General features: G+C 39.2%; 2 protein-coding genes across 3 annotated transcripts; one reads left to right on the forward strand and one right to left on the reverse strand.

The window, feature by feature from the left end:
• Nucleotides 1–959: 959 nt before the first annotated feature.
• On the reverse strand, nucleotides 960–11285 carry dgat1a (diacylglycerol O-acyltransferase 1a). The gene is made up of 17 exons (XM_079571625.1): nucleotides 10683–11285; nucleotides 9042–9129; nucleotides 5996–6036; nucleotides 5373–5458; nucleotides 5189–5241; nucleotides 4921–5026; nucleotides 4720–4848; nucleotides 3847–3921; nucleotides 3672–3775; nucleotides 3553–3591; nucleotides 3420–3461; nucleotides 3263–3307; nucleotides 3076–3188; nucleotides 2182–2247; nucleotides 2020–2107; nucleotides 1469–1531; nucleotides 960–1395 (listed from the first exon to the last, which is right to left on the reverse strand). Exons 1-17 carry the CDS (start codon nucleotides 11000–11002, stop codon nucleotides 1249–1251), a joined length of 1605 nt encoding a protein of 534 aa, XP_079427751.1. The 5' UTR covers nucleotides 11003–11285; the 3' UTR covers nucleotides 960–1248.
• On the forward strand, nucleotides 11066–23497 carry LOC306974395 (TBC1 domain family member 20). 2 transcript variants are annotated; one of them, XM_079571627.1, is made up of 11 exons: nucleotides 11066–11199; nucleotides 12850–12918; nucleotides 13435–13489; nucleotides 14002–14132; nucleotides 14283–14363; nucleotides 14480–14666; nucleotides 14742–14843; nucleotides 16173–16314; nucleotides 19654–19838; nucleotides 20103–20209; nucleotides 23199–23497. In XM_079571627.1, exons 2-11 carry the CDS (start codon nucleotides 12855–12857, stop codon nucleotides 23375–23377), a joined length of 1233 nt encoding a protein of 410 aa, XP_079427753.1. In that variant the 5' UTR covers nucleotides 11066–11199; nucleotides 12850–12854; the 3' UTR covers nucleotides 23378–23497. The 2 variants fall into 2 exon arrangements, with proteins under 2 accessions (XP_079427753.1, XP_079427752.1); XM_079571626.1 differs by lacking the exon at nucleotides 11066–11199 and having other exon boundaries at nucleotides 12715–12918.
• Nucleotides 23498–26381: the final 2884 nt, after the last annotated feature.

The following is a 26381-nucleotide window of genomic DNA, read 5'->3' on the forward strand; positions in this document are numbered from 1 at the left end:
CAGAAAAAGCAAACCAGGTGTTTTGTGCAAATTGCATGACATCATTACTGGTAAAAGTAAACTTGCATTAATAACTAAATTAAACAATACCAAGCTTGCAAATTGAAGTAAATGCCCCAAACCTCCAACTAAACAATTGAAGTTTATTTTAAACCATAACTACTCTGCAATTTATATTACTACGACCAGACGTTACATGCTCTACTAGGCAAATCTGTTTGGTCCTGTCCTCATTAATAAAATACTTTACAACAGGCACTTTCTGTAAAAATGTTTAAATGAAATCAAAATCAATATTTTAGGACCAAGAGGGTCAACTATTGTATGAAAATGAGAAGCTACGCGTAATTTCGCCCTGAATAATTTTGTCCTCGCACAAATATTCACCAAAGACACCGCTTTACAAAAATATATTACTTCAAGAACTTAATTAATAGCGATTTAAACTCCTTAATACATTCATTGAAATATGCATGTGCATGCATACTTTTAGTGCAAAAGCAAATCACACCAATGTAATTTCACACATGGCTCAGTAGCAATGGCTTTATCAAATGGTTACGATTGCAATGAAAAGAAAAGTAGAAACATTTTTTGGCGACTTAAAATTAAAGCCAAGGGAACAGTAAACAGAGAAACTGCTACACTTCACAAAGCTTGCATTGATGTTGCATTTTGATGAACACAGGAAGGAGAGGCTGCCTGTCTAGTCATCAGATATATACAATCTCTTACAAATAATCTCAATATAAACTACATTTCTAAATGTAATCATCAAAAGTAATGCAGTATTTTAAATGTACTATTTACACAATACCTTTACATGTTACACATTGTAGTACATGAGAGACATCACGGCCAATGGATTCAATGTTGAAAACTCTGTGCAATTTGTAAGCCTTGAACATACTTTTTAAATCATCATTATTATTATTACTATTATTGTTACTATTTTATTATTACACTTACTTGGCAGTGCATAGTTGTTTTAAATAAATTCTACAAAGTGTTAAGAAAAGGGTCATATGGTATTTCTTTGGCCCATGTTTTAAGATACACCAACACTGGCATGAAACAGGCCTCTGAAAGCTATGGGCAGTGTATCAAGTCACTTTGTATCAAGCAGTGGTCCTTTTTCAATGTGCAAATAACACTCTCCTTTCAAAGGTGGCAGGTTCATAGACTGTCCTTCATTGCTGCGGACTTATACTAGTAGTGTAGTAGTTGATATTATACTGCGTTTGTTCATCATGTGGAGCTTCCATAGTGAGTGACATAGTAATCGTGGACGTACATCAGCACCGCAACCGGCTGACCAATGATGAGCGAGATCCAGACAGCAGCGTTTCCGTAGATCCCATTCAGGTAACGACCCACGAACCACGCAAGAGGAACCTGCTCCATGGACACACAACATTAGCTTTGGAAATATACCGTGTGTGGAAGTTTTCAATCAATGCCGTCTTACCTGAGCCATCATTCCCATAAAGGCCCATAGTCTGAACATCTTCAATGGGACACTTACCAAGTACTAAGAGAAAAAAAAAGTACAATTCAATGCATGTGATCTACACAGAAAATACCATAAATGTGTAGCGTATTTCTTCTATCTGAATGTACTTTCTACCTAAATGAATTGATGAATGTCATTTAAGACATTTGTCCCTAGAGCTTTGTCTGGCCAGAGGGTCAGGGAGTAAAACAAAACAACAAATGAGTTGTGAATTTGAGTAGGTTGGGAACCACTGTCCATTCTGTTCATAATGTATTTATGAGGATCACTTATTCAAGTAGAATGCCTGTATATCTGTAGATAATTGTGCCATATTTCAAGCTCTATTGTTTTTGTCTTTCTGGGCAAAAAATATGCTTCCATTTATTTCAAAATATGTTTAAGTACCCCTTGAAGAGTAGATACACGACTTGATTTTATGAACCAAATCAAAGAAGATAGGGTCCATAAAGAACACAGGGCAAAGATGAAAAAACATAGGCTACAGAGGACAGTGGTATATTTACCTCATGGAAGAAGGCGGACACAAGGAAAACTGCAGTTTGAGCCCAAAACTTATTCACACCTTTCTTCAACATTGGCTTATAAAAGTGTCTGCAAGAAAACAAGTGAAATGATTAACACTGTGCAGACTGTAAGAGGGGATTCCAGCGGAGTGCTGTTCATACCTCAGGCACCACTTGTGCACCGGGATGTTCCAGTTGGCCCAGAAATATGTAACCGTCTCGGAGTTCCTGAAAGGAAGATTAATGCATTTTTAATTTCTAATGGAAAGATAATGCACAGGACTATGACTGTTATACAGTAGGACTATGGCCTACTCACATATGGTACAATCTAGGTCTGCACATTGTTTGAAAAATGTTTTCTGAGATTGCTTTTGATTGAGATTGATTTGCTTTTCTACTTTTGAAATGAAATATTCCGATCATGCTGATCATTTTACTCACAATCAGCAGCATTAAAGGTAACATTTGTAGGATGTGCTCCAGTGGTTTTGAAAAAGGGCAGGATAACAGCTGAACTTGTAACTAAGGACAAAAGCACAAGTTTCCCTGCTTTAGAAACTGGAGTGGATTCTGGAAGTAGGATAGATTTCCTTTACAAGCGTGAGAATCATTCAGCTTTCTGAGTCGATTATCTGTGTATGAACCTGAACAAAAAATGTATGTAGAACATTTTTACATTATGTAAAACGTTTTAGTGATTGCGAAGGAATTAGCTCAACTTCAGGTCAAATACACACTAATATCAAGGTTGTTGTTTTTTTGCATAAAAGTTACATAATGCACCACGTTAACCTCGCATCTGGGGACACAAATTGATAATGAATATTTAAAAGGACTAATCAATTATTTTTCCTTTCATTTTTAGCCTTATCAGCGAAGCTAATTGCATAAAGCACTTGTTTGTGTTTGCAAAGGGGTCCCTCGTACAAATATGTGAATTTCCCAGACAAATCCCTGGAAGGTCAATCTGGCAGTGAGCTTTGGTTCAGCGTCAGATTAACTGGAGCACAATGTGACTAAAGCATGTGTGCTTTTATTATTGAATGTGTTTACCACCAGTCTCTGTAAAACTCCCTGTCTCCAAACTGCAGCAGCTCAGCCATAAAATTCAGCGTCGAGTGGAAAAACCAATAGAAGAAGATCAGCCATATCAAATGGTTCGGGACCTGCGACGAGAGAGGATTATGGAGGTGGTTGTCAGGATTGTGTGCTAGATCAGAATGTGTCACCTGATACTTACAGCTAATTTCAGCAAACGTTCCACCATTCGTGAAAAGTCCATTTCCTACATTGCAGTGAAATGTATTTCAGTGATTCAAAGAATATACGACAAAACTACACTTGCACTGCATTCAGTTTAACCCAATCAGCCCTTTTGATATAAAACGTTCACGCACCTTGAATGGTTTCATTGAGTTCTGTACAGTCGGGACCATCCACTGAAAAGACAGAATAAATGAAAAAATACATTAAAATAAAATATTCACCCGGGGAATGCGACATGTTCTGAGGAATGTGTTTTGTACATACCTGCTGTATTAATCCCACTAAAAGTTGCATGAGAAAAAGCTGCAACAACAACAACAAAAAAAACTTTAATTATTACTACTTGTAGCCAGGGCTGTAGCTTTAAGGCCGACCCGTCTTACCATTTCAAAAAGTCTCCTTATGAGAAACCTTTTCCGTATTCGAGGCGATCGAGGGAAGTTGAGCTGATAGCACAGAGTTGGCGCGAATGCAAAGTAATACATATCTGGGGAGAGAAATAAAAAGATAATACCACTTTATTTAAGTACATCGATTTATTTTGACACAACTACCCACCTCTGTGCGTTAGATTGCCAGGATAGGAGACAATACTGTGCACTGCTGAGCCATTGGACTGGGCCACGGATGGACCTAAGATAGTATAATATTTAGCATTCTTTAGTTAATGAAAAGGTAAGTCTATTCATAGTTTTTTGTTGAGGTAGGTTTAGGGTAGCTGACCACACTAGACCGTACTTGTGTGATTGTGATTGGCCTGTAGGTTTTATATAGGAAAAGAGAAAAAACTTGAACAATGTCATAAGAAATGTAGATTCAACCCCTTAACCCCCACCTGAACCGAGCACATTTTCTTCAGTTTGGCTTTACCCAAATCTTGAAAAAAGCCTCAAAATAGCAACAAAAATAAGATGAAAACTAGGATGGAAATGCAACTAAAAAGCGATGAAAAATTGCCCAAAATGTGACCAAAAAATGACAGAAATGTATGTAGAAAAGCCACAGGGTATACAAAATAGCGACAAAGTTACAATTTAGAGTTTTGTAGGTCTTAGCTTTCAAATGAGGCATTACTCTGGCTGATAGTGTGCAAATGTACTCAGTTAAGGCGGGGGTTACGAGGTTAAAGCCAGTTTGAATCCAAATGAATCCCTGTTTTAACATCACTGTGCACTTACTCAGTCACAAATGCGTGAATATTCGATCTAACATAGGGTTGAAGGGAAATCTAGATATTTTAAGTTAAATGGACAATACGGGCAACATATTACCAAAAAACATTGTAAAACTGACAGAAATTTTGATTGATATGTATCGCATTATTAATTAATTTATGAAAAAAGGGAAACCCTGTGTATCTGACAATATCGCTTCTAACGTTTATTCCATAGATATTTGCCAGCACGTTTAGTTTAAACATTATATACTCACACGAATGGGACCTGGTCAGTTTTTTGGCCTTGGCCAGTCGGACCTCCCTGTTCCACCTGTTTGTGTCCTGGTATGAAAACAGCTTCAGGAAGAGGACAGTGTAGAGTCCTAATGACAGCACTCCACCCACTAAACACATACGATAAGATCATTTTACTATTATTCATCCATGCATCGGGTTTGCTTTGTGCTTGCCTGTACCTGGAGTAATGGAGGAGACTGTTAGGATGGTTGTTGAGGGAAACACCAAAGTGGCCGTGAGGTTAAATATGTGCAGTACTCGCCCCGCAGTCTCGGAAAAAGTGCCCTAAAAAGAAATAAGGGAAAATGTCTCAACGTGAGCAACACTGTCCACTTTATCATGAAGAGAGCAGAGGTTTTCTTATCAGTGCAATTTGTCAGAGCTGCAGCAACAGGCACCGGAGTTGAGAAAACATTTGCGATCAGATTAAACACTGATTACACTCACCACAGCCAAACGTCTCTCGATGTACAAGGCCAACAAGATGAAGACGTTGGACGCTGCGACAGAGAAACAAAACATTATAATCTGCGTAATTGCCAACTACACTGTCTGCCTAGCATACAACAAACACTGCCTACAACATGGCTGAAAATCCAACTATTAGAATTTCATATTCAAGAGCAAATACCGATGATGAGACACGCTGCCGGCCAACTGTAGGGGTCCTTCAGGAAGAGCGACACCACCTGAATGGGGTCGACCAAGATCCCATATCTGACAAAGAGCGAGATTCATCAGCAAACAGATACAAAAACAGTATTGTGTATTGAATGTTGTTTATATTAAGGAACAGAAATGCCAGCCTTAAATATAAAAACAAAAACCTTATGTTTCAGTTTAGACCTGAAAGTTACTTTATCTATTTATAGTTCAATATATGAATTTGCCCTTTGGGGACCTTTTTGTTTAACCAGCAACATCCTCATGTGATGTGACAACACTGAGCAGGAGAGGGTTTAATAATAAACAATAAAGTTACTTATTAAGGCATTAACATGAGATTTCTGTGAAGAAACATGTGCTTTATTGTGTTTCAGATTCATTGCAGCTTTAGTGTCATTTACGATGGTTGGGCATTTACTTGGATTTTCAGGCTTTATCGTTAAACAGTCCCTCATTTATTGCTTAGCATTTTTCATTAGCGCTTATTGTTTTGCTATTGGGACGGTATCAGGCTTCCCTACCATTAATAATGACAGCGAAATGGCCAACATGTGTGCATGTGCCCGTGGGTGGATACTGTGAACTCACTTTATTATATTTTCCAAAAAGAGCCGTGCATTACTCAGCACCTGAGGGAAAAAAACAACAACAAAAATAATCAAAAGAAGATAAAACAACCTGTTCAGTAAAAAGTAACAAACATGACAGATCTGTAACATTGTCAAAAGAAAAAAATGTCTGTTATTGTGACAGTAATAAAAAATTACTGCCTTTTATCATTTCATTGTGCAGCAAAGCTCAAAGTCTCGGTGAAAACCGAGATAAGTGAGACTATCAGAAGAGACATGCGTTCACTTGAGATAAAACCAATGCATTATACTTAATATATAAGTATAATGCCTTTGCATAATAATGAAGAAACAACACTATTCTCTCATAAGAAAAATAAGAAAGAAATCCTCAACTGTGGCAAAACAACATAATGCAAACTAATCTATTGAATACAGTTTAATGGGTACATGAAAAAAACTTGACAAAGTGCTCAGGAAGTCAAGAATTAGTCTATGGGGGGAAGGTGCCCTTTGGTGTTTGAGGAACTAAGACTCAAAAAACGTCACTCTAAAGGCTTGTTTGGAGCTGATACGCGTGGAAGAAACCAGCAATATGTTTTAAAGATTTTAACACTCATCATCCCAGCACAATAAAGGCTTTTTACATGTAGATGGAGAATTTTGATGTGGGAGGAGTGCCTTGTTTTTTTTTGCTGTTCTTTACAGTTTATTGGGTATTTGAGCTGCACTTCTTTCTTCTACATTTGACTAACAATGTATTACAAGTGTTCCAGCAAAATACAATAAAAAGGTCATGCTTGTTTTGTTACATTCAGATACTGGGTCAGAAATGATAAGAGGGGACGCATAGTGACTGAAGCAAACACCAGTTAAGGTAATAAATGTGGCAAAACAAGATCATAATATATTTAAACTACCCAGACTTCCAAGGAAAGGGCTGCCGAAATAATTGCTAAATATCTGCTCTCTTAATTGCAGCCATTCAAACTGTGATTGATGCGATATTCGTGCAGCCCTTTAATTAATTCAATATTACTCAAACTCATTTTAAGTAGGGCAGAATCACAGCAAACGGAGCAAAAGTTGCATGACTAAAACTAGCAGTTGTGGAGGAAAGCGCACAAATTTAGTATTAATCCTCTTAGAACTAATCCAGACGCCTCTTTCTCGAACAGTCTGAATTAAGAACGGCCTCCTGTCCCATGCGGCAGGAAGTGCAGGAAGTGACACTCGCTTTGAATGAAACTTTAGAGAGTCACTTATCTTTCCCGACCAAACACTGGTTTTCATATTGCATTGCTTGTGTTTGTTAGACGGAGACAGATTTAATTTCACAGGATTAGTTGAAATGCCAACAGTGCATGATATTCCACCAAAATACAAGAGTGTTTTCTTAAAAAAGGCAAACATGTCCTTAACTGACCTCAGCTGCAGGCGGCCAACTGTGACACATCTGGGACCGAAGCCACAACTTACAAAATCATTTTCGGATTCTACGTTATTAACACAAAAGCAAAAGAACAATACTACAGAATTTTCATTATTCTTCTGGTTTGTTGCAAGAATTGATAAAAGAGTCGCCTTTATTATTGTTTTTACTTCATGCGAGAATTTACTTTTATTCGATTTTTCAGGGTCAGAGTTAAAGTGTTTGTGAATGTAGAGCAAAGGGAAGGAGAGAAGGAACGGCTTCCTCAAAGAAATTATATTTAAAAAGTTGAGACCGATATATCAGCCGGCCAATATATCGGGCCGATATTTGGGGATTTTACAATATCTGCTATCGGCCGATCTAGCGCCGATATTTCCGGGACCGAAAATGGAAAATGGTAGAGACTTCCCGTTTTTTGCATTGGAAAGAGCAAACCCAGGGCTTTAAACAGCTCTCCCCACAACTCCCTAGGCCTCAGGGGAGGTGACAAACATCGCAATGAAAACTGGTTAGCTTTAAGTTTGTTAAACACAAGTTTCACTAAACAACCCGTCAATATAGACGTGTTAATTTTGAGAACATATTTTATTTTAGTTTTAGTCTTAGTCTTTTGACTAAAATGTAATTTAATTTTAGTCAAGATTTAGTCAAAAAAAACTTTTAAATTTTAGTCTAATTTTAGTCGACTAAAATGAAGACTAATTTAGTCGACGTATATTTATAATATTCATTATAATCATATTTAATCTTGTTCCTCTGCTTCATGGAGCTGCTCCACATGAACAAAGCTCAGACCTGTTCATTTGGCAGTGAATTTAAATGATCTGAGGCTCTTTCAGACTGTCAATAGAAGTTTGGATGATTTTAGTCTCTCCCTTTCATTTTTATTTAGTCTTATTTTAGTCGACTAAAATATCTGGACATTTTAGTCATAGTTTTAGTCTCATGAAAAAGTTTAAATTTAGTTTTAGTCCAATTTTAGTCGACAAAAACAACACTTTGACTAAAATTAAGACTAAATATTTTAGACGACGAAATTAACACTGCAATATAGACGCGCTGCATGTCATTTTGAAGTGCAGAATCTGGAGAATTCAATCGCTGAGTTAGTTTTAACCTCCACAATTGTATTTTAGATCGCCGCGCAAAATGCCACGGCTAGTAACAATATGCTAATGCTAAGGACAACAAATCAAAGCTGGGTCAGAAACCATAATGGATCACCTAAAGTAATCAAATAAAATTGGCCAGTGCTGGAGCAAATACATCGGTCAGAAATATCGGCCAAGCACATCAGCATCGGCCAATTATTATCCCATAATATCGGCATCAGCCTTAGAAAAACCCATATCGGTCGGCCTCTTAAAAAGACCCTCACTTTCTGCCATACTTTAATGATAAACAACTAAATTGCAAAGTTGTGAATATTGAAATGCGTGTGATTAAACTGATTCCCACTGCCAGGTAATCGTTATTGCAACATTAGGTGAGGCAACATCCAAGTGACGCAACAGACCGCCCTGACTTGCAAACAGATAGGAAATACTCAACGGTAATGAGCAAAGGCCTATTCTGAAGAACAGCGCGTCGCTATTGCGGGGGTTTCCAGCGTGATTCACATGGCCCTCACCAGCATGACGACGCACCAGTTGAGGATTCCCCGGTAGTTATTGTAGCCGCTGGCCGAGCTCAGCAGAGACTCCTGAAGCGTGTGAACACTGCAATACAAAACACACAATATCGACATTATATTCCTATAGCACTTGAGGGGACTGCTTCTCTGCCTTTACAGAAACCTCACAGACCACAATTTGTTCTTCAAATTTCATGCCTCTGCAAGTGGTTTACAAACAAGGCATTCTTGCTTCCCCACTGACATTACCCATGACTAATTGTACATAAAGTCATGTCCTTACAATCATGACTCTTGATAGTTTGGAAATTTGATGATTCATGTCTCGATTAGGCCACGTTTGAGGCCATGTTGTGATAAATGGGTGAAAGGTGCTGAACCCAGTGAAAAAGCAACGGTATTGTGAAAACTTTGTAACAGAAACGTGAGCAAACAGGGTGGCAGTAATGGAGGGCAGTTAGGGTGAAAGGCAAAGGCGTAACTTGATACGAGTGTAACGGAAAACCAGTAGGACAATATAGACTAGAGAAAAAGTTGTCCGTGTTGTTTATCTATTGTCATTGGGGCATGTTTTGTATATAGGCATCCAGACAAACCAGTATGCTTGTTCAAAACTCCTGCATGTTAATGATTCCTCATCTAGATCAGTGCAGCCACATGGGTGTAGCTCGAGGTAGAGTGGGAGCGTCGCTGTGATTGTTCTGGTAGTCTCATATTAACCTGGCAGTAATGAGGATAAATATAGGCTACCATTATGTAGTTAGTAGTTAGTCAGAAAATAGATGAACGGGTCAAAAACAGAAAAGAAAACAGCCAAACAGGATTCCATGCTATTTGCACTTTTTTCTTTTTTTTTACCATGAAATATGATTGACTAGCCACCAATAGCATTAGTTGTGAAGTGTTTTCCTATTCATTTGAATAAAATAAAACCCTATGGTTAACATACAACAACAGCGATGCTACTTGTAAATGATCTCGATTATAATTCACTTGGACTGGACAAGAAGAACTGAAGCTCCAACAAGGACTGGGCGTTAGCTCCACAATGTTCATCCCAACTCAAACCCTGGGTCCATTGCCTGTCCGTCCATGAAAGTGGGTCACTCCTTCAGGTGATTGAGGTTTTGGTTTTCTCCCATTGTTTTTTTTTCCTCCCAGGAATTTTTCCTTGCCACATCGAGGGTCTAAGAACGAGGACGCCAGGACACCCTTCCACCTGCTGCAGCCGGTTCATTTGGAGATCACCTTTGTTTGGACATCCCATTTTTGTGTCTCTGTTCGGAGCAGTCCTGCTGTGATACTAGACTACACAAAACAATTTGATACACAAGTACACAAGTCGATGCATTAAAAAAAAAGTGTGTCACCAGCCTACATAGAAAACTAGCAGTGTTTTGCTAGTGTGAAGCTCTGAATGAAACACTGTTTTGTTTTTTCATGTGCATTCTTTCATTCATTCTTTCTTTTCGAATTTACCCACGGGTACAAATAAATTAACCTAACCTAACCTAACCTTCTTTTATAGCTAAACAGTGATGACGAGATCTTTTTGTTTACATTAGTTTTCTTGCCTGCAGTACCGATTGTGACAGATATAATAACCCATTAAAAGTTAAGCGGATGTAGGGCATTTACCTGAGTTTATCATTGATGTCCTCGACCGCACTCTTCTCATTCTTGGAGCTGTCTGAGAGCTGCTGCTGCTGGTGCTGCTGCTGCTGGTGGTGATGATGTTGATGTATCCCCTTAGTGTCCGCGTCTCTGTCCAGTTTCCCATTGTAACTCGTCTGTTTGGACACCTGCTCCATCTTCTTCCCCCCTTTAGCGGCTCTCTGCGGAGGCTTGTCCCCGGCTTCGTGCCACCTTCCGCCGCCGTTCGCCTGTTTCCCATTGCCCGCTACGGTCGTCCTTCTCCTGCGGGTTAGGGGCCCGGTGATTTCGGCTGTGTCGCTCATCGCGTATCGGTCTCACCTCCCTGACATTGCAGCTGAAAATAATGCCCCGATCTCTCTCGGTTTGTTTTCGTAGAGGATCAGAAGATATGCCGCTGCTGCTGTGGCTCAAGTCCTGTGTCAATGAGGCGATAACGAAGTGTGGGCGTCTTTACCGTGGTTTATCACCGCTGCTCAAGGTGCTGTCCGAGGGTTGCCAGGTTTGCCGCTTTCCCTTTCAATTAACAGCTTATCTAATTACGTAGATTGCTCTTAATCGTAGCCTATCACTTCTGTTGTGTCTATGGTTGTAACGATCTTAGCTTACGTAATGTTTTTGTCTATGATGCTGCAATACCGGAATTTTTCACAAAATACCAGTGCCCATCAGTGGCGTATCCAGACTTTATTTTCTGGGGTGGCCCAGGGGTGGCCCAGGGGTGGCACTTGATTTTTTCTGGGGTGGCACCAGGACTTTGTAACCAGCACCTGAACCAAGCACATTTTCTCCAGTTTGTCATTATGCAAATCTAAAAGCTTCTTGAAAAAAGTGTTGGAATAGCAACAAAATGAGCCAAAAAAAATACAACAGAAAAACCACAAAAGACCAACAGAGCAGTGACAAAAACACAACAAAAGAGTGACAAAAGAGTGACAAAAGAGTGATGAAAAAGCGGCGAAAGAGCAACAAAAAAAGTGACAAAAGGCGATGAAAATGAAAACGCATTTAAAAAGCAATGAAATAGAGATTTAAAAAAGTGAGGACAATGTGGCAACAACGCAAGGGAAATTATTCGTTTAGATGAGTTTTGTAGATTTGGGTAAAGCGGAACCGGGGAAAATGCACTTGGTTAAGGTGGGGGTTAAGAGGTTAAAACAGCAAGGTAAAATTAGCACAACAAATGCCATTTAATATTAGTAACAAAATCCAAGCTAACGCTAACACCACAACAAAATGGGTTGGATTTTGCTTAAAGTACCAGTCAGCATTATTTTTTGCTTAGTCATAGAAATGTTCATTATAGCATTAATATTAATTTCATGTAGTATTCATGTAGTAAGAAATTATAGTCTTAATAATCAGTGATTAGTGCTGCAGAACAAAAGGCTTCTTCTAATCATTTGTCAGGAGGGGTACAGCCGGGTGAGCTGCCACAAATATTCTTCCTCATGCTTCCTCAGCCCCCCCTGAGTGGAATGGCACTTTGGGGTGGCCCAGCAGAAATCAGGGCCACCCCCTAGACACGCCACTGTTGCCCACGTTTTACCCACGTGGTACTTCGATTGACCTATTAGAGACTTTATTCATTTTTATTAGACATAATTGTATTTATTAAGTTGGGTGTTTTCTGGTTTCTACATGGTTCACATCACACCCACTTTAGACACAATTTAGTCTAAATTTGGTCTATCTTGACTCGGTGATAGGAAAGGTGGTGGTGATATTTTGTGTGTAAAGATTGAGAACAGCAATAACATATATATTACACATTTAAATGCATCTGTTTTTATTTTGTGTGTGTTCATATATATTTTGTGCATATAAAAATCTTTTTAATACAATTTCTTTTTAACAAAATGTACCTTTTAAAAAAAAATCTAAATTCATTTGAAACTACCAAAACTACAATCTAGTTTGGTTGCGATGCAGTAGAATTTCAACCAATAAGATATTAGAATCATGTCACGTGTCTATTCTGACCAATCAGAAAACACCAAACAAAAGCCAAGCTAGATTGACCGCACAGGATACAGCTGTTAAGGGAAACTATCGGCCACACAGGCGATTTTATGTAATATTAAGTATTTTTTCAATGTATTACTTGGACTAGGATCAGTGGACATGTTGGTGAATTGTTTTTAATTGTTAGAAGTGATGAAAAGGCTCAAGCGGAAGAAACAACACGTCGAGGTGCATGAGAATGGGTCTCTCAAAAGAGGTAACTCAAGCTACTACAAGCTTTAATTTAATACTGATCATTTGTTAGGCGTGATCTGTTAGTGTGATTCATTTTCCTGTTTGATGGAACTTTTTTTTTTTATTTGCTTTGTATGTGAAGAGAAATGCAGTTTAAAAACATATTTGCTTTGCATTAATGACAAGGATCTGCAACTTCATATAACACATAGCAGCTGTCGATCATTCTGATTCTTGTATCTCGATCTGACCCATTTATATACATGACTTGTTGTCTTGTATGTTTTCTGCACATTGCTGGCGTGGCATGCTGCTCAGATGGCAGCCACGTTGATAGAAACTGATCCCAGATAGAGCTTGTACAGGGTAAAAATAAGAACACTCAGTCCTATGTGCCAGATCTTACAAATATGCCATAGGTGTGGCCCCATGACAGTTTCAAAACACACAGGCAGTGACAATCCGCTTTATAAATCCTCATTGTTTGTTGTCACACTATAATGGTTTCTGCTTTGTTTCTGCTCTCATCTTTATCCAGAAACAGACATCGGGAAAAAACACAAGTTAGCTGAAATTCATCATGCGTTAAATTGGTGAGTATCTAAAAAAAAAAAGGATAAAAAAGTAACGACAGATCTTTTAGTCTATGCCACACTGCAAGTACTGTGTAATGTTATATACAGTAAAACACATGATGCAAACTGCAGACTAGAGCCTATACCCGCTTTGTATTCTTCCTGTCAGATATTTCTAGGGTCCAAATGCCCCACTTAACTCTATAAAGCTATGGACCTATGAGTACAGCTCGCTCCACTGGGACTGTCTCTCACTTGGCTAATCCAGTGTGCCTTTCCACAATTATGGCCTGTCCACGGAGAGCGGCCCTCGCCACACTGTGCTAAGCTAATTTCACACATGAAGATTGGTCACATGGGCCCAGTGGAATATTATTAAGAGCATCAAGACACAGGAGGAATCTGAGACTAAATGAGGAGTTTGTGGGGAATCCAGAGTCGTTTTATATTTAGACTTGAGATTTGGAGTGTTAATGCTGCAGGCCTCGTCTGTAAAAGTGTCCTTACTTGTGTTTGACTTTCATCTGCAGTGACCCAGTAGATATTGAGACTCTGAGGAAGGCAGCGGCCAGTAAAGGAGGACTCCTCACAGATGAACTGAGGAGGAAAGTCTGGCCTAAGCTACTGAACATCAATGTGTTTGATTTGCCTCATAAACCTAGTAAGTACAGTTCCATTTACTTCCCTTGGCAATAACTTGTAACTTAAATTAATCAGGTTTATATCATCATAAAAAAAAAAGATACCAAATTGTGTTTTTATTTTAAACCAAATAGCAGCAACACAAAAGCGTCCACGTATCTCTTTTCAGGCAAAGATGTGAGGGAGAACCACAAAGATTACAACCAAGTGCTGCTTGATGTGAGGCGGTCCATGAAGCGCTTTCCTAAAGGTGTGACAGTTGAAAACATTCATTCATTTTACTAGGACCCTGTTATATTTTCCTTTAGACACATGTATATTGTGTTAACTATCTGTAATAACAGCTGCTTCCCTGGTGTAACGCAGGTATGCCCACTGCAGAGAGAGCAGTTCTTCAGGAGCAGCTCATTGATATTATATTGGACGTGTTAAAGCGCTGTCCTCAGCTCCACTATTACCAAGGCTACCATGACGTGGCTGTCACTCTGCTGCTGGTCGTTGGAGAGAGGATGGCACTCGCTTTGCTCGACAAACTCTCCAACTTCCATCTTCGGTAAAAATTCACTCCTATCACATTATTTAGGTTTAGCATGTTGTCGCTTATTAATTGCTAATTATTTTGTTTTAGGGACTTTATGGATCCCACGATGGACAGTACAAAGCATATTTTAAACTACCTGATGCCTATTTTAGAACAAGTGGACACAGAGCTACATGATTTTATGTTAAGGTAAGCCTTGTCCAAGTCCAACCTGTTGTAGACATGGGCAAGGGAAATGTGCGACCACTAGAGGGAGCCACAGTGTAAACATTGAAAGCTTCCTGAATGGTGGACTATACATTTCTGTTTACTTTTTCCTGACAGATGGCTGCAGTTGAGTTTTAATTTTCCTAGAAAATTGCGAAATCATTTGAAAAGATTTGCACAAATTAAATATGGCACATTTGTGATGTAATCAGTATATCCTAAAATGGTGTGATTCCTCTGCATGATTTAATGGTATTTGTCGACTTCATGGTCCCTGTAGGGAAATGTGTCCTTTTCATTTGACTCATCCTTGACCCCAGCCCCTCAGAGAAACTTGTTAGGAGCAGTGGGCAACTGCAGAGTATTTTGAGCCTGGATCAGGAGTACTTTCCTGGAGGATTAGCCTATTGTCTATGTTTTAGGTTCATTGGGGAAGCCTGAGAGTGCCTGCTGGAAATCCAACCAGACACAGTGGGGAGAACATACAAACTCCACACCCCTGCTTCTTTGTTGTCTCATTTGTTGTCCATAATTTATACTTTTCTGGAAAGCAAATTCTACCCAAAAGTCTGTAAAACAAGGAATTGCACTTGAAGTAAAACAACAGTGCAAACAGTAACCACCGGACTACTTTTCACTTGTCAGTCCCTTCAGCTTGTAGTCGTCCCTTCTCCTTCTGTCTTCCTGTCTGAATGTTCCTATCCAATATTTATATGAAAAACCTCTCAGAGTCTACAATTTAAACAAGACCCTGTCAAGGAGGACTGCTTATGACAGCGCAGAACAATGCAGACAGAGATCTCACAGCAGTTTTACACGGTTTATGACAGGAAAAAGGGAATAGCTTTAAGCCACTGTCTACTATTGCATCTTGCAGTAGCCTGGAGATGCAGTGATGGTCATTGTATTCAAAAGAAACCTGCTTTGAACTGTCAGCATTAAGAACATACTTAAAGCATTAGTCTTTACACTGAAGCTGACCTGTTTTATTCTTACTTTCTTTTTTTTATTTCAAAGCCACACTGCAGGACACTTCAGGTTATGTCGTTATGTCAGAAGAGCAGCTAAACTCAAAACATAAACAAACATGGTCCTAATGATCAGCTAGACACGGACAATGTTATTTTTGCAGTTTGTTATCAAAATGAATTCATGTGCTTAGAGGTATTTTTTACTCTTTCGCACACAAACATAACATAACCATATCTTGTTGCTTTTCAAGTCAGACAAATCTATTATTCATTGACCCGATACAATCTCAATATATTACAATGTTTGATGTTAATATTCTCTTACCTCTTCCCACCACAGAGCGGAGGTAGGCACCATATTCGCCCTGTCCTGGCTGATCACATGGTACGGGCACGTCCTGTCGGAGTTCAAACACACCTTAAGACTCTACGACTTCTTTCTGGCCTCTCATCCTCTGATGCCCATCTACCTCGCTGCAGCGGTGAGGACGCCACAGGCAAAGAGAATTACTGAGAGAGGAGAGGAGCTTGTTGTGTCAGTAATCCAGGACACTTCACGCTGAGCACCAAGAAGCCTCTGAACCAGTTAATTAGCCAGTCCTAATGAAGAAAATGAAAGGAGAAGGTGCAGGGAAGAGGAAGGGATAAAAAGGGCACTGGTGTATTAGCAAAGTACCAAGCGGAGCGTTAAAAAGGGATTTGCAGCTTTGAAAAAAACAGGATTTATCTATTTATTTCATAACACCAGGGGCGTAATGGGTTTGCTGGCATTTCGTTGGTCTGGTCTCACAAAGTAATGGTTGCACATTTTTGGAGGAAGCTGAATATCTGGTGTGGAAGTTTGTCTTCTTCATTTGACCCCAATACTTTACTCGGTTCCTCGGGGAAACCTGTCAGAGGCTGTGGGCGACTAGCGTCTGGGGAACCACCTCAAGATCATGAGCCTGGATCTTTGCCATGACTGCCTCGCTGGAGGACCAGGACAGAGGGGGAACAAAATTAGATTGCAAGATAGGGCCAAAAGATTCAAAGTCGTCAAGCACTTACTGTATTTTCCAGACTATAAGTCGCTCCAAAGTATAAGTCGCAACTACCGAGGCATGGAGGCGTAACTGCACCATTGACGAGCCTCTCCCGGCAGCACGTTGTTTAAGCTCTCATTTGCGAACTCTTTCCTCTAGCTGTGGCCATCGCGCTTTTAGCCCGCGATTAGCTTTTTTTGTTTTCTTCATTGCATTAAGAGTAACCTCCACTTTTCACCTGTCCGTCACAAATTGCTCGATGACTCCAAACTTTCTTTCTGCTGCTCGATTACAGTTTTTTTTTTTAATCTTCAGTGATACAGGAGTAGCAGATACTGGCACACAAGCCTAGAGCGCCCTCTAGCGGCTGTCAGTGTGAAAATAACAAACATGTGAAATCATATATTTTGCAACCCGAGCCAAACTGTGAAAAAATATATTCCGGAAAATACAAATTATACCGTTTTTTGTTTTTACCGTATTATATTTTTTACATTTCTCATATTGAATTTCATTTATGAAATTGAAATTCACAATTTTTGATTGAAAACAGAATATTTAAATTATGTGAAATTAAAGGGACTAAATGTTAAAATTAAGTATTTTCCTCCCCCTACATGTTCCAGCAATGTCCTAGTGTGTAGAATGAGCTCAGACCTGTTCACCACAACTGCCTCTAAAATCCTGCACTGTCACTCAAAAAGGTGTTTCTTCGGGTCTGAAGTGCCGTCATGCATAAGCTTAATATAGAAGCTGAATGAGCTCAGACCTGTTCACCACAACTGCCTCTAAAATCCTGCACTGTCACTCAAAAAGGTGTTTCTTCGGGTCTGAAGTGCCGTCATGCATAAGCTTAATATAGAAGCTGCAGTTACACATGTGACCTGAGGTGGCAGTAGTGAGTATAAAATGGCTAACTTGCATCTAGCCCCTTTAAGCCAAATATCAAGGTACAGTATCCAAACTAACATCACTTGGCCATTTTTTATGTTTTGCACCTTAAAATATTATAAATGCTCATTTAAGGGTTCCAAAGTTGTTGGTTGAGTGATTTTCGCTGCCTGAAAAGTTTTGAAACTCTTGCTGTAGATGATTCAGTCCATGTCTTGGCACTTTATCATATCAATTGCGAGATTGTTGTACTTGAAGTCCTCACCCTGAGTTTGTATCGCAGTCACAGTTAATCAGTACAACCTATTTCTTGTATATTGGATTTTTACATTGCGTTCAGGATGCAAAGGCTCTTTTTGTTTTGTTTTTCTATCTTGTTTCTTTTCTGAAGGGCTTGTCTGATCTTTAGAGAGTGCGATTGTGCGCGTATCGCCTGGATGCTGCTTCTGCATTGGATGTCAGCTCTTTCGTGTCTATTTGCATGTGCACGCCTGTGAGTAGGGGCCGGGCACGGGGAGACTGCTGTTTGAAGTGGGAGAAAAAACAACAAAGCCAAATGTAGATCATGTTTCCTCCCAGGCTACAGAGTACAGAGCTCAGCATGGGGGTGGTTAACTCTTCATCTGCCTAATTCACCGCTAAGCCCCAATTCTGCCTCAGCGGAAGCCCACAAACACACTCGTATCCAGGAATCTAATTTATGTGCAAAACTCCAGGGTTACATCTCTCCACCTTTCATCTTTTCACACAGACGGTGATCCATTTTCACACTGGCTTAATATGTTCTTTGGTCTATAACTAACCTTCACTTAAACTACAAAACCATAAAACTGTTATGGCAAAGCACCCTCCGCTTTTGTCTTGCAACAAGTAGGTTCTTCTAAGCTTGATTTTTCTTTTTGTTGCTGCTGCAGATTGCCCTGTCAAGCCAGTACTTGCACAATTAATAGAAATGGAAATTCTGTCTGCAGCTATTTAGAAAGTACATTTTCCTTTGCAAACAACAAAATACCCAGAGACATATAAATCCTGCTAACCTTGTAGTTTAGACTTCTGTGAACAAAGGCATTTTTTTATTGTATGCAGTTCATATTTCAGTTTCTCTCAAAAGTTAATGATCCTCCTCGATGTGCTTCACCAAACTAATCAGAAAACCTGTCAATAAAAATGCAACTAGACACAAAAAAATGCATGTCCGAACTGCAATGTGGTGTATGTATTATCACTTTATTGTAATGTCACCATCTGACCCCCAAATATGAGCAGTAAATATTGTTTTTCCAGTAACTGCAATTGTGATGAGATTTGCAATTTATGTTTTACAAACAAGATTCAGTTCCCAGTAAATATATTCCTGAGAATTAACATGGAAGACGGAAATACGAACTACCAAGCTAATAAATTGTAGGGTATCAGGTTGAGTGAGTGGGTTGTGCTGGTTGGAGGGGCCGATGGCGCAGACTGGTTGCTGCGCTTCAGTCAGTCTATCCCAGGGCAGCTGTGGCTACAATACAGGTGAAACTCGGAAAACTAGAATATTGTTAAAAAGTGCATTAATTTCTGTTATTCAACTTAAACTGTGAAACTGATATAGATTCATTATATGGAAAAGTGAGATATGGATAGCCTTTATTTGCTATAATTTTGATTATTATGGCTCAGCTTGTAAAAACCCCAAATAATGCAATGTAAAGCGTCTTTGAGTGTCCAGAAAAGCATTATAAAAAACAATGCATTACTATTATTATTATTATTATAAAATAGTTTAACTGTGTAGCTCTCATTAATAAATACTTTACTGTATATGTAAAAGCAGCTGAATCTAGAGCTGATTAAAAGCTAAGATGATGCTAATTTATGTGTAAAACTCCAGGGTCACGTCTCCCCTTGTTTCATCTTTTGGCACAGATCGTTCTGCACAGAGAAAAGGAGGTGAAGCGGACAGAGTGCGACATGGCCATGGTCCACCACCTCTTGTCCCGCATCCCTCAGGACCTCCCATACGAGCTGCTCATCGGCCGGGCCCAGGAACTCTTTGACCAATACCCCCCAGCTGTGCTGGCCAAAAAGGCAGCGCTGCAGCCCCGAAAGAGGTAAAAGAATAACTATGCAATATGGTCATCAAAGGATTGCGAAGGTTAATATCTCTGTGAATCAGTGCCTCTTGACTGGTCTGCTTGTATGAAATTGTAACTGAATGAAATAGAAGATATATTATTGACGTGGGAGGATGTTATAACATATTTAAAAGCTATAATAAAGTTGATTTTTCATAATACGTTATCCTCGTGGAACTTTGAAACTGCATTTCAGGTGCTTGATGTTCTCACTCAGCGTACTCCATGTTCTCTCCGCAGTCTGTCCATCAGCACCTTCCAGGCGTTCCAGCTCTCCACTCGGCACCAAAGACCAGACTCTGTTCTTCAGCGTCTCACCAGAAACCAGGGCTCCTTCTCCAGACACGGTAAAAAACGACACTCACACTCATCCACACTTCGTCCACAGTCCAGACTCCACAACAATGTGTTTCATTTTCAAATGGCTCTGTGGAGTGTATTAGCCTGCTTTATGATCCTCACTTTTTTAGCAATATCTTGTCTTGGTTAGCCATCTCTGCTTCATATTTAACACAGAATAGCAACACTATTTTGAGATCAAGTGAAATGAAAGACAATCTCCATGCAAAAATAAAGAATCTGCAACACACTCTTTGTGACTAAGAGCACGTGTTTTAGTTTTTATTAGTTAATTTATCAGTCCCAAATGCCAGTGATACAGGTTGTGCCTTTATTGTGTCAGACCAGTGCAGTGATCACACACAATATTGATGCTAGAGGGGCCACTGCAGGTGTCGTAGCATGTCGCATTTTTTTACTCATTATTTGTCCTTGAGAGTAAATACTACGCTGACAGAAAAGACAAAGGGAGAGAGGGATATTGTACATCCAATTACACAATGAAGATATTTTTTTTCACTCAAACTTGGCTGTAAATACGGTTTAAGTGGCGCTAGCCAGCAGTTAGCTTTGCCCGTTAGCTTGTTAGCTTCTTCTTTGTGATTCTATTAGTGTGTATTGCACCTATGATTAGGGTTAGGAACGACAAATGTGATGTTTGGACATGTACCACAGTTTGAGAAGAAGTACTGTATATACTTGAGTCTAATTCATACTTAACCTGCAGCCCATTGTTGCAGGTCTAAAATCCAGTCACCTGCAAGTCCTAACATCATCAGCCGAGACAAAGTGAAATGTTACACATACAACACATCTGTGTATTATCGATATAAATGCATAGGCAACAGAGAAAACCTGTAAATGATGGTTAGAAAGTAAACCTTGGCAATAGCTTGTAAATGAATAAACAGTAAAACCCACAGTGGCTTCGACATAACAGCTACACTGAAGAATGTTTCCACAATAGTTGTTTTTATGCCTCTGTAAATGGCAAATTTACTTCCAAACAAGGCAATAATAAATTCATCTTCCCCCACAGTCTCGGCCCCCCTTTGGGCCAATCAATTGCAAGTAAACACGTGTTGCAGAAACCCTTCCCACCAATCAAGTGCACATTTGAATACACCAGAGCGCAACAAAAGGATGCTGTATTCATGTAGATACTGTCAAAGTATTTGCTATTGTCAGCGATACATCAAAAATATGTTGCATCACTTCGCTCCGGGCAAATGAGTGCAATTTTAAAAAACGATGCACATTATTCCTTGCATTTCCCGGCGAATTCAATTAGCCGCGTCCGAAATGAAATGCGTAATGGGCAGACAGAAGGCTGATATAAGTGCCTCCTGACTTCATTGTGGCAGACAATGGCCCGGCGAAATGGCTTTGATGGGGCCAATAGAAATGACAGAGTGAGTGACAGTACAGTTTATTCCACGTCTAATAGAGAAAGCCCAAACTATAATCCGCCAATTCCCCTCCTAATGTTTCCTTGTTTATGGGCTTTTCCACTGCTCGCTTTAGCTCTGAAGCCAGATGTTGCCAGCAGATGCTTTTTCATTCACTTTAGACAATCCTGACAAACAAGCTAGTACAGTATTGACAAGATATACAGCTAAACATCTCTATACTCTGTAATTAATGACAGTATACCTAGACACGGGTTATTTTTACTTGAAACAGAAGAATAAAACAATTAAGCTTGATTTGACTCACTATGATGTTTGACGTGAAAGAAATGTACAGTGGGAGGAAAAAGTATGTGAACGCTTTGGAATTTCTCACATTTCTGCCTAAATTAGTCATAAAATGTGTCTGATCTTCATGAAAATCATAAGAATGAGTAAACAGTGGCCATAACATGTAAACATTCACAGGACAGGGAGGAAAAAGTAAGTGAACCCAGGAATCTCGCTGAACTGCAACAGTTTTAATACAAGGGTTCACTATTCAACTTTGGTTTGCGAAAGAGCAGCTCCACAGCACTACTGGCAAAATATACTGTGGACTGATGAACCCAAAGTTGAATAGTTTGGGAGGAACACACAATGTCATGTGTAGAGGGAAAATGGAACAACACATCAACATCAAAACCCTGTCCTCAATGTGAAGTCTGGTGCAGGAGAATCATGGTGTGGGGCTGTTTTGTTGCCTCAGGACCTGGACAAACGTGGTATAATCAATGGAAAAACAAATTCACAAGTTTATCAGCATATTTTGCAGAAAAACCTGAGACATTCCCAACAGGATGAAATAATTAATTGACCTCTTGTATAAAATAGCTGGCTGACCCTTCTCTTGTAGCAACAACTGCTTTCCTGTAGTTGCAGATAAGACGCTCACAACGATCAGGATTAATCTTGGACCATTCCTCTTTACAAAACTGTTCAGTGACATTACTGGGTTCACTTACTTTTTCCTCCCTGTTCTGTGAATGTTTACATGTTATGACCATTAAAAATATATAACATGTAATTGTTTGGGTGGTTTTAGTTTAGGCAGACACTGTTTATTCATTCTTATGATTTTGATTGAGATCAGACACATTTTATGACCGTCAGAAATGTGAAACATTGTGTTCACATACATTTTCTTCCGACAGTATTCATGTGAAATTTGCGCATATTTTCAAGTTTTCAAAGTAAAGAGGGACATGATGCATACGTCAATATTAACGATTCCCTTTTTTTTTGGACATTATTTATTAAAAAGTACTACAATAACAATGTATAATAACATGTATTTGAAAAAGTCTAATAGAGAGAAAATTGCCATCTTTAATTAATTGTCTTAGGATAAAAAGCTACTGATTAAGATGTGAGCACTGATTTGTGTATTTTAAATTTCCTTTTGCACCCGCTCTGCCTGCTCCTTGTGTATTGCCATTATTGCCATTGTACCATCTGAACCACCTCAGTGTCTTTTGAATCCTCCTGACCTTCGCACGTCTCCTGACCCCCTCCTCCCCCTCTCCCCTCCGTGTTTTATGTCCCGTAGCCTCTCCCGGCTCAGATCTGGCCCTGCTGCCGCGGGACTCCTCCTCCGTGTGGGGGCGGGGCGACAGGATGGTGAAGATGGCCGTGTGGGGGCTCTCGGCGACACTCGGGGCGGCCGTGTTCGCCGTGGCTCAGACCGCGTTGGACTGGGGTCCGGAGGTGTTGCTACAACTGTTCTGACTGTTACGCGTTGTGACAAATTAAATTTACGCACACGCAAACAAACACTCGGGGCCAGTGCACAGGTGGTCCCGCGTCCCGTTGCCAAACAAGTTGTTGCCACTGCCTGGAGGTGGAGCCACAGTTCATTTAGTGGGTTCACAAAGTTTTCCTATTTATTTTTTTTTAGTCAATTTCATTATGTGTGGTGCAAAAAATATTCCTTTTTTAATTGGTAAAATAAATCTGCACGAATAGATAAACAATAGAAATGTTGAAACAAAAATAACAATTTAATAGTGGCATAAACTTATTCAGATTAGGCTGTAGAACATTTGCATATGCGCCACAGAACCTGGGTCTGAAAAAAAAAACTGATCAAAACAGTCAATTGAAATTGGCTTTGCTAAAACTGTCCAATTATCCAGTTTTGGTCTTGTTCATCTGACTGAAAGTCTTAATGATGGTGAAAGAGAAACCAGAATATTTCAACATAATATCTGACGGAAAAACACAAAGAGCCACACAGCTACTATCCTTCCAGATTTTATTGACTGCACTAAAAAAGTGACATTTCGGGCGTCAAATGAGTCCTTCTTCAGAGATGAAGTTTAAACAAAATTTCTGCCCTATAATCTGCTCTTGCCTGAACCAAGTGCGTTTTCTCTAGTTCGACTTTACCCAAATCTAAAAGCTTGTCGGCTGGAGAGCAATTTGAAAGCTAAGACCTACAAAAGGGATCGTAACTTTTTTGTCACGTTGTTGCCACGTTTTTAGTCACATTTTTGAAGCGTTTTTGTCTTTATTTTGTCATGTTTTGTCCATTTTTATTGCTTCTTTTTCATGCTTTTTGTTGCTTTTATTGTCTTCATCACGCTTCTGTCACTTTTTTGTTGTTTTTTCATTGCTTTTTTTTGCTGTGTTTTCGTCTATTTTTTTCACTTTTTGTTGCTTTTTTGTAGTTTTTTCTGGCATGTTTTTGTCGCTCTTTTGTCACATTTTTGAAGTGTTTTGTCTTTTTTTTGGTCATGTTTTTGTCAGTTTTTATTGCTTTTTCTTTGCTTTTTGGTTTCTTTTTATCATGTTTTCGTCACGTTTCTGTCCCTTTTTTTCATTGTTTTTTCATAGCTTTTTTGCTGTGTTTTCATCTTGTTTCTATCACTCTTTTTTGCATTTTTTTTGCATTTTTGTTGTTTTTTCTGGCACGTTTTTGTTGCGTTTTCATCCTTGTTTTCCGTGCTATTTTGATGCTTTTTTTGTCGTTGAAGCTTTTACATTTGGGTAAAGCCTAACAGGAGAAAATGTGCTCGGTTCAGTTGGGGCTTAAGAGGTTAAAATGTACAGATTTACTTAGTTTTTCACAGTAAATTTGGCCACAACATGCTGTAAAACTTAGTCCTACATGTTTATGCTTCGTTGGTTGTGTCTTTCCTGAACAAACCAAATGATTCACTTCACACATCTTGCTAGAATACCAGCTTTCTGACACACCTTGCTTTTTTGTCGAGGGGACATTCTGTGTGGCCTTATTATATTTTTGTTAGTGGCTGATGTGGCTGATAATTTGCATTTGAACATGTTACTTTTACATTTCGCTTTTGTGGGATCAGGCGCCACATCCCAGAGTCAAAAGTGCTCATACTGCTGGCGCGATGACACATGAATACAAATTATTTAAGAGCAGCATTTTCTGCTGAAAGCCTCGAGTTATGAGTGAAGAAAGCTCACAGAAATGGGAGAGACCTTGCCTGCCAGCCATGGGAATTAATTGCTTTAGGTGTCAGCAAGTTACAGCGCTAAAAAAGGCATATGACATACAGTTAGCGTGTGTGTCAGTGCTCAGGCCCAGTAGTCCCAAGCAGATTAATCCATATTTGTAACGGGTCATTTTTGCTTTTTTAAGGCGGTTTTCTTTCACTTGTGGCTGAATGAATTTACTGGAGGACTTTTACTATGATAAATGATACATAAAGCCTGAACATGCTGAACACAGATTGTATAAGCTCAGTGTTTTCATAGTGTGTTGTGAAAATATTTTGCCCAGTATGATTTGTTCGATCATGTTATAGATCTTTGATAGACTGCCCGTTTCTTTTCTGCTGTAATGAGTGCATCCTAAACTGAAAGTGGCCCATTAATAATACAGCTGCACATGCATATGTAAAAAACACAGACGTTTGTCTGAGCAGCAGTGTCCGCTTCGAGCATCGACTCGCGCTGAAATATTTAGCAGTTTTTACGACATGGCTGCGTCTTTTCATACAACTTCATACAGTCACAACAGTGTTCAACATGTAAATGGACTAATGCTAATGGCAAATGTTCACGTATGAATATGTATTTTTAAAATGCAATTTACTCACTTTACTTTCACCATTACATAGATAATTAGACAGATGTAGACAGAATATAAATAATTGATTTACAGACAGGGCATATTAGGGAAATAGTTCTCATATATAACAATGGTTTTGGGGCTTTCAATATTTTACAAATCTATGAATTCATACATATTTATTTCCATATTTCCTATATATTTAAAAAAAAAAATGGACTGGGATCATATCGAGGCTTATTTTCGGAGATCATAATTCTCCATCTTTACTATACAAGGAAAAGCTTTACATCAGTAGCTTTTGTTGATTTCTACAGCCGGTAGCTTTAGATACAGATACACGTTAGCTTTTAAATTAAAGCCAGTGGTGGGAGAGATGCCAGATCTTAATGAGAATTTAATTTCAGCCGCCGGCACTTTGGCTTAGGACTTGTCTCTTTCACATAGTTCGTTTTTTGTAGTCTTCATGCCCATACTTCTGCTTCTCACCTGTCTCGGAAGAATCCACACAAAAATGATTAACAACTGGGCACTTAATTTGACCAAAGTTTTTATACTATAAGAGTGGGAAAGTATTTTCACAAACAACTTGATGTAATCCATCGTTAAATTGCTTTAGAAGTTGACCGTCATGTGTCACAACTCCAAAGAAATATATTTTTACACTACACCTCCAAACCAGTTGGATGC

This window comes from Gobius niger (assembly GCF_951799975.1).
Source record: "Gobius niger genome assembly, chromosome: 14".
NCBI classification, from domain to species: domain Eukaryota; kingdom Metazoa; phylum Chordata; class Actinopteri; order Gobiiformes; family Gobiidae; genus Gobius; species Gobius niger.

Bases quoted from the DNA above. Each gene is read 5' to 3' on its own strand.
- dgat1a (XM_079571625.1), bottom strand. From the start codon at position 11,002: ATGAGCGACACAGCCGAAATCACCGGGCCCCTAACCCGCAGGAGAAGG. The intron at 3,308-3,419 runs GTGCGTGAACGT...ACTGCAATGTAG, and splicing joins ACTCAATGAAACCATTCAAG to GAAATGGACTTTTCACGAAT. The intron at 2,248-3,075 runs GTAAACACATTC...TCTTCCTTTCAG, and splicing joins GAGTTTTACAGAGACTGGTG to GAACTCCGAGACGGTTACAT.
- LOC306974395 (XM_079571627.1), top strand. From the start codon at position 12,855: ATGAAAAGGCTCAAGCGGAAGAAACAACACGTCGAGGTGCATGAGAAT. The intron at 14,364-14,479 runs GTGTGACAGTTG...GGTGTAACGCAG, and splicing joins CATGAAGCGCTTTCCTAAAG to GTATGCCCACTGCAGAGAGA. The intron at 14,844-16,172 runs GTAAGCCTTGTC...TTCCCACCACAG, and splicing joins CTACATGATTTTATGTTAAG to AGCGGAGGTAGGCACCATAT.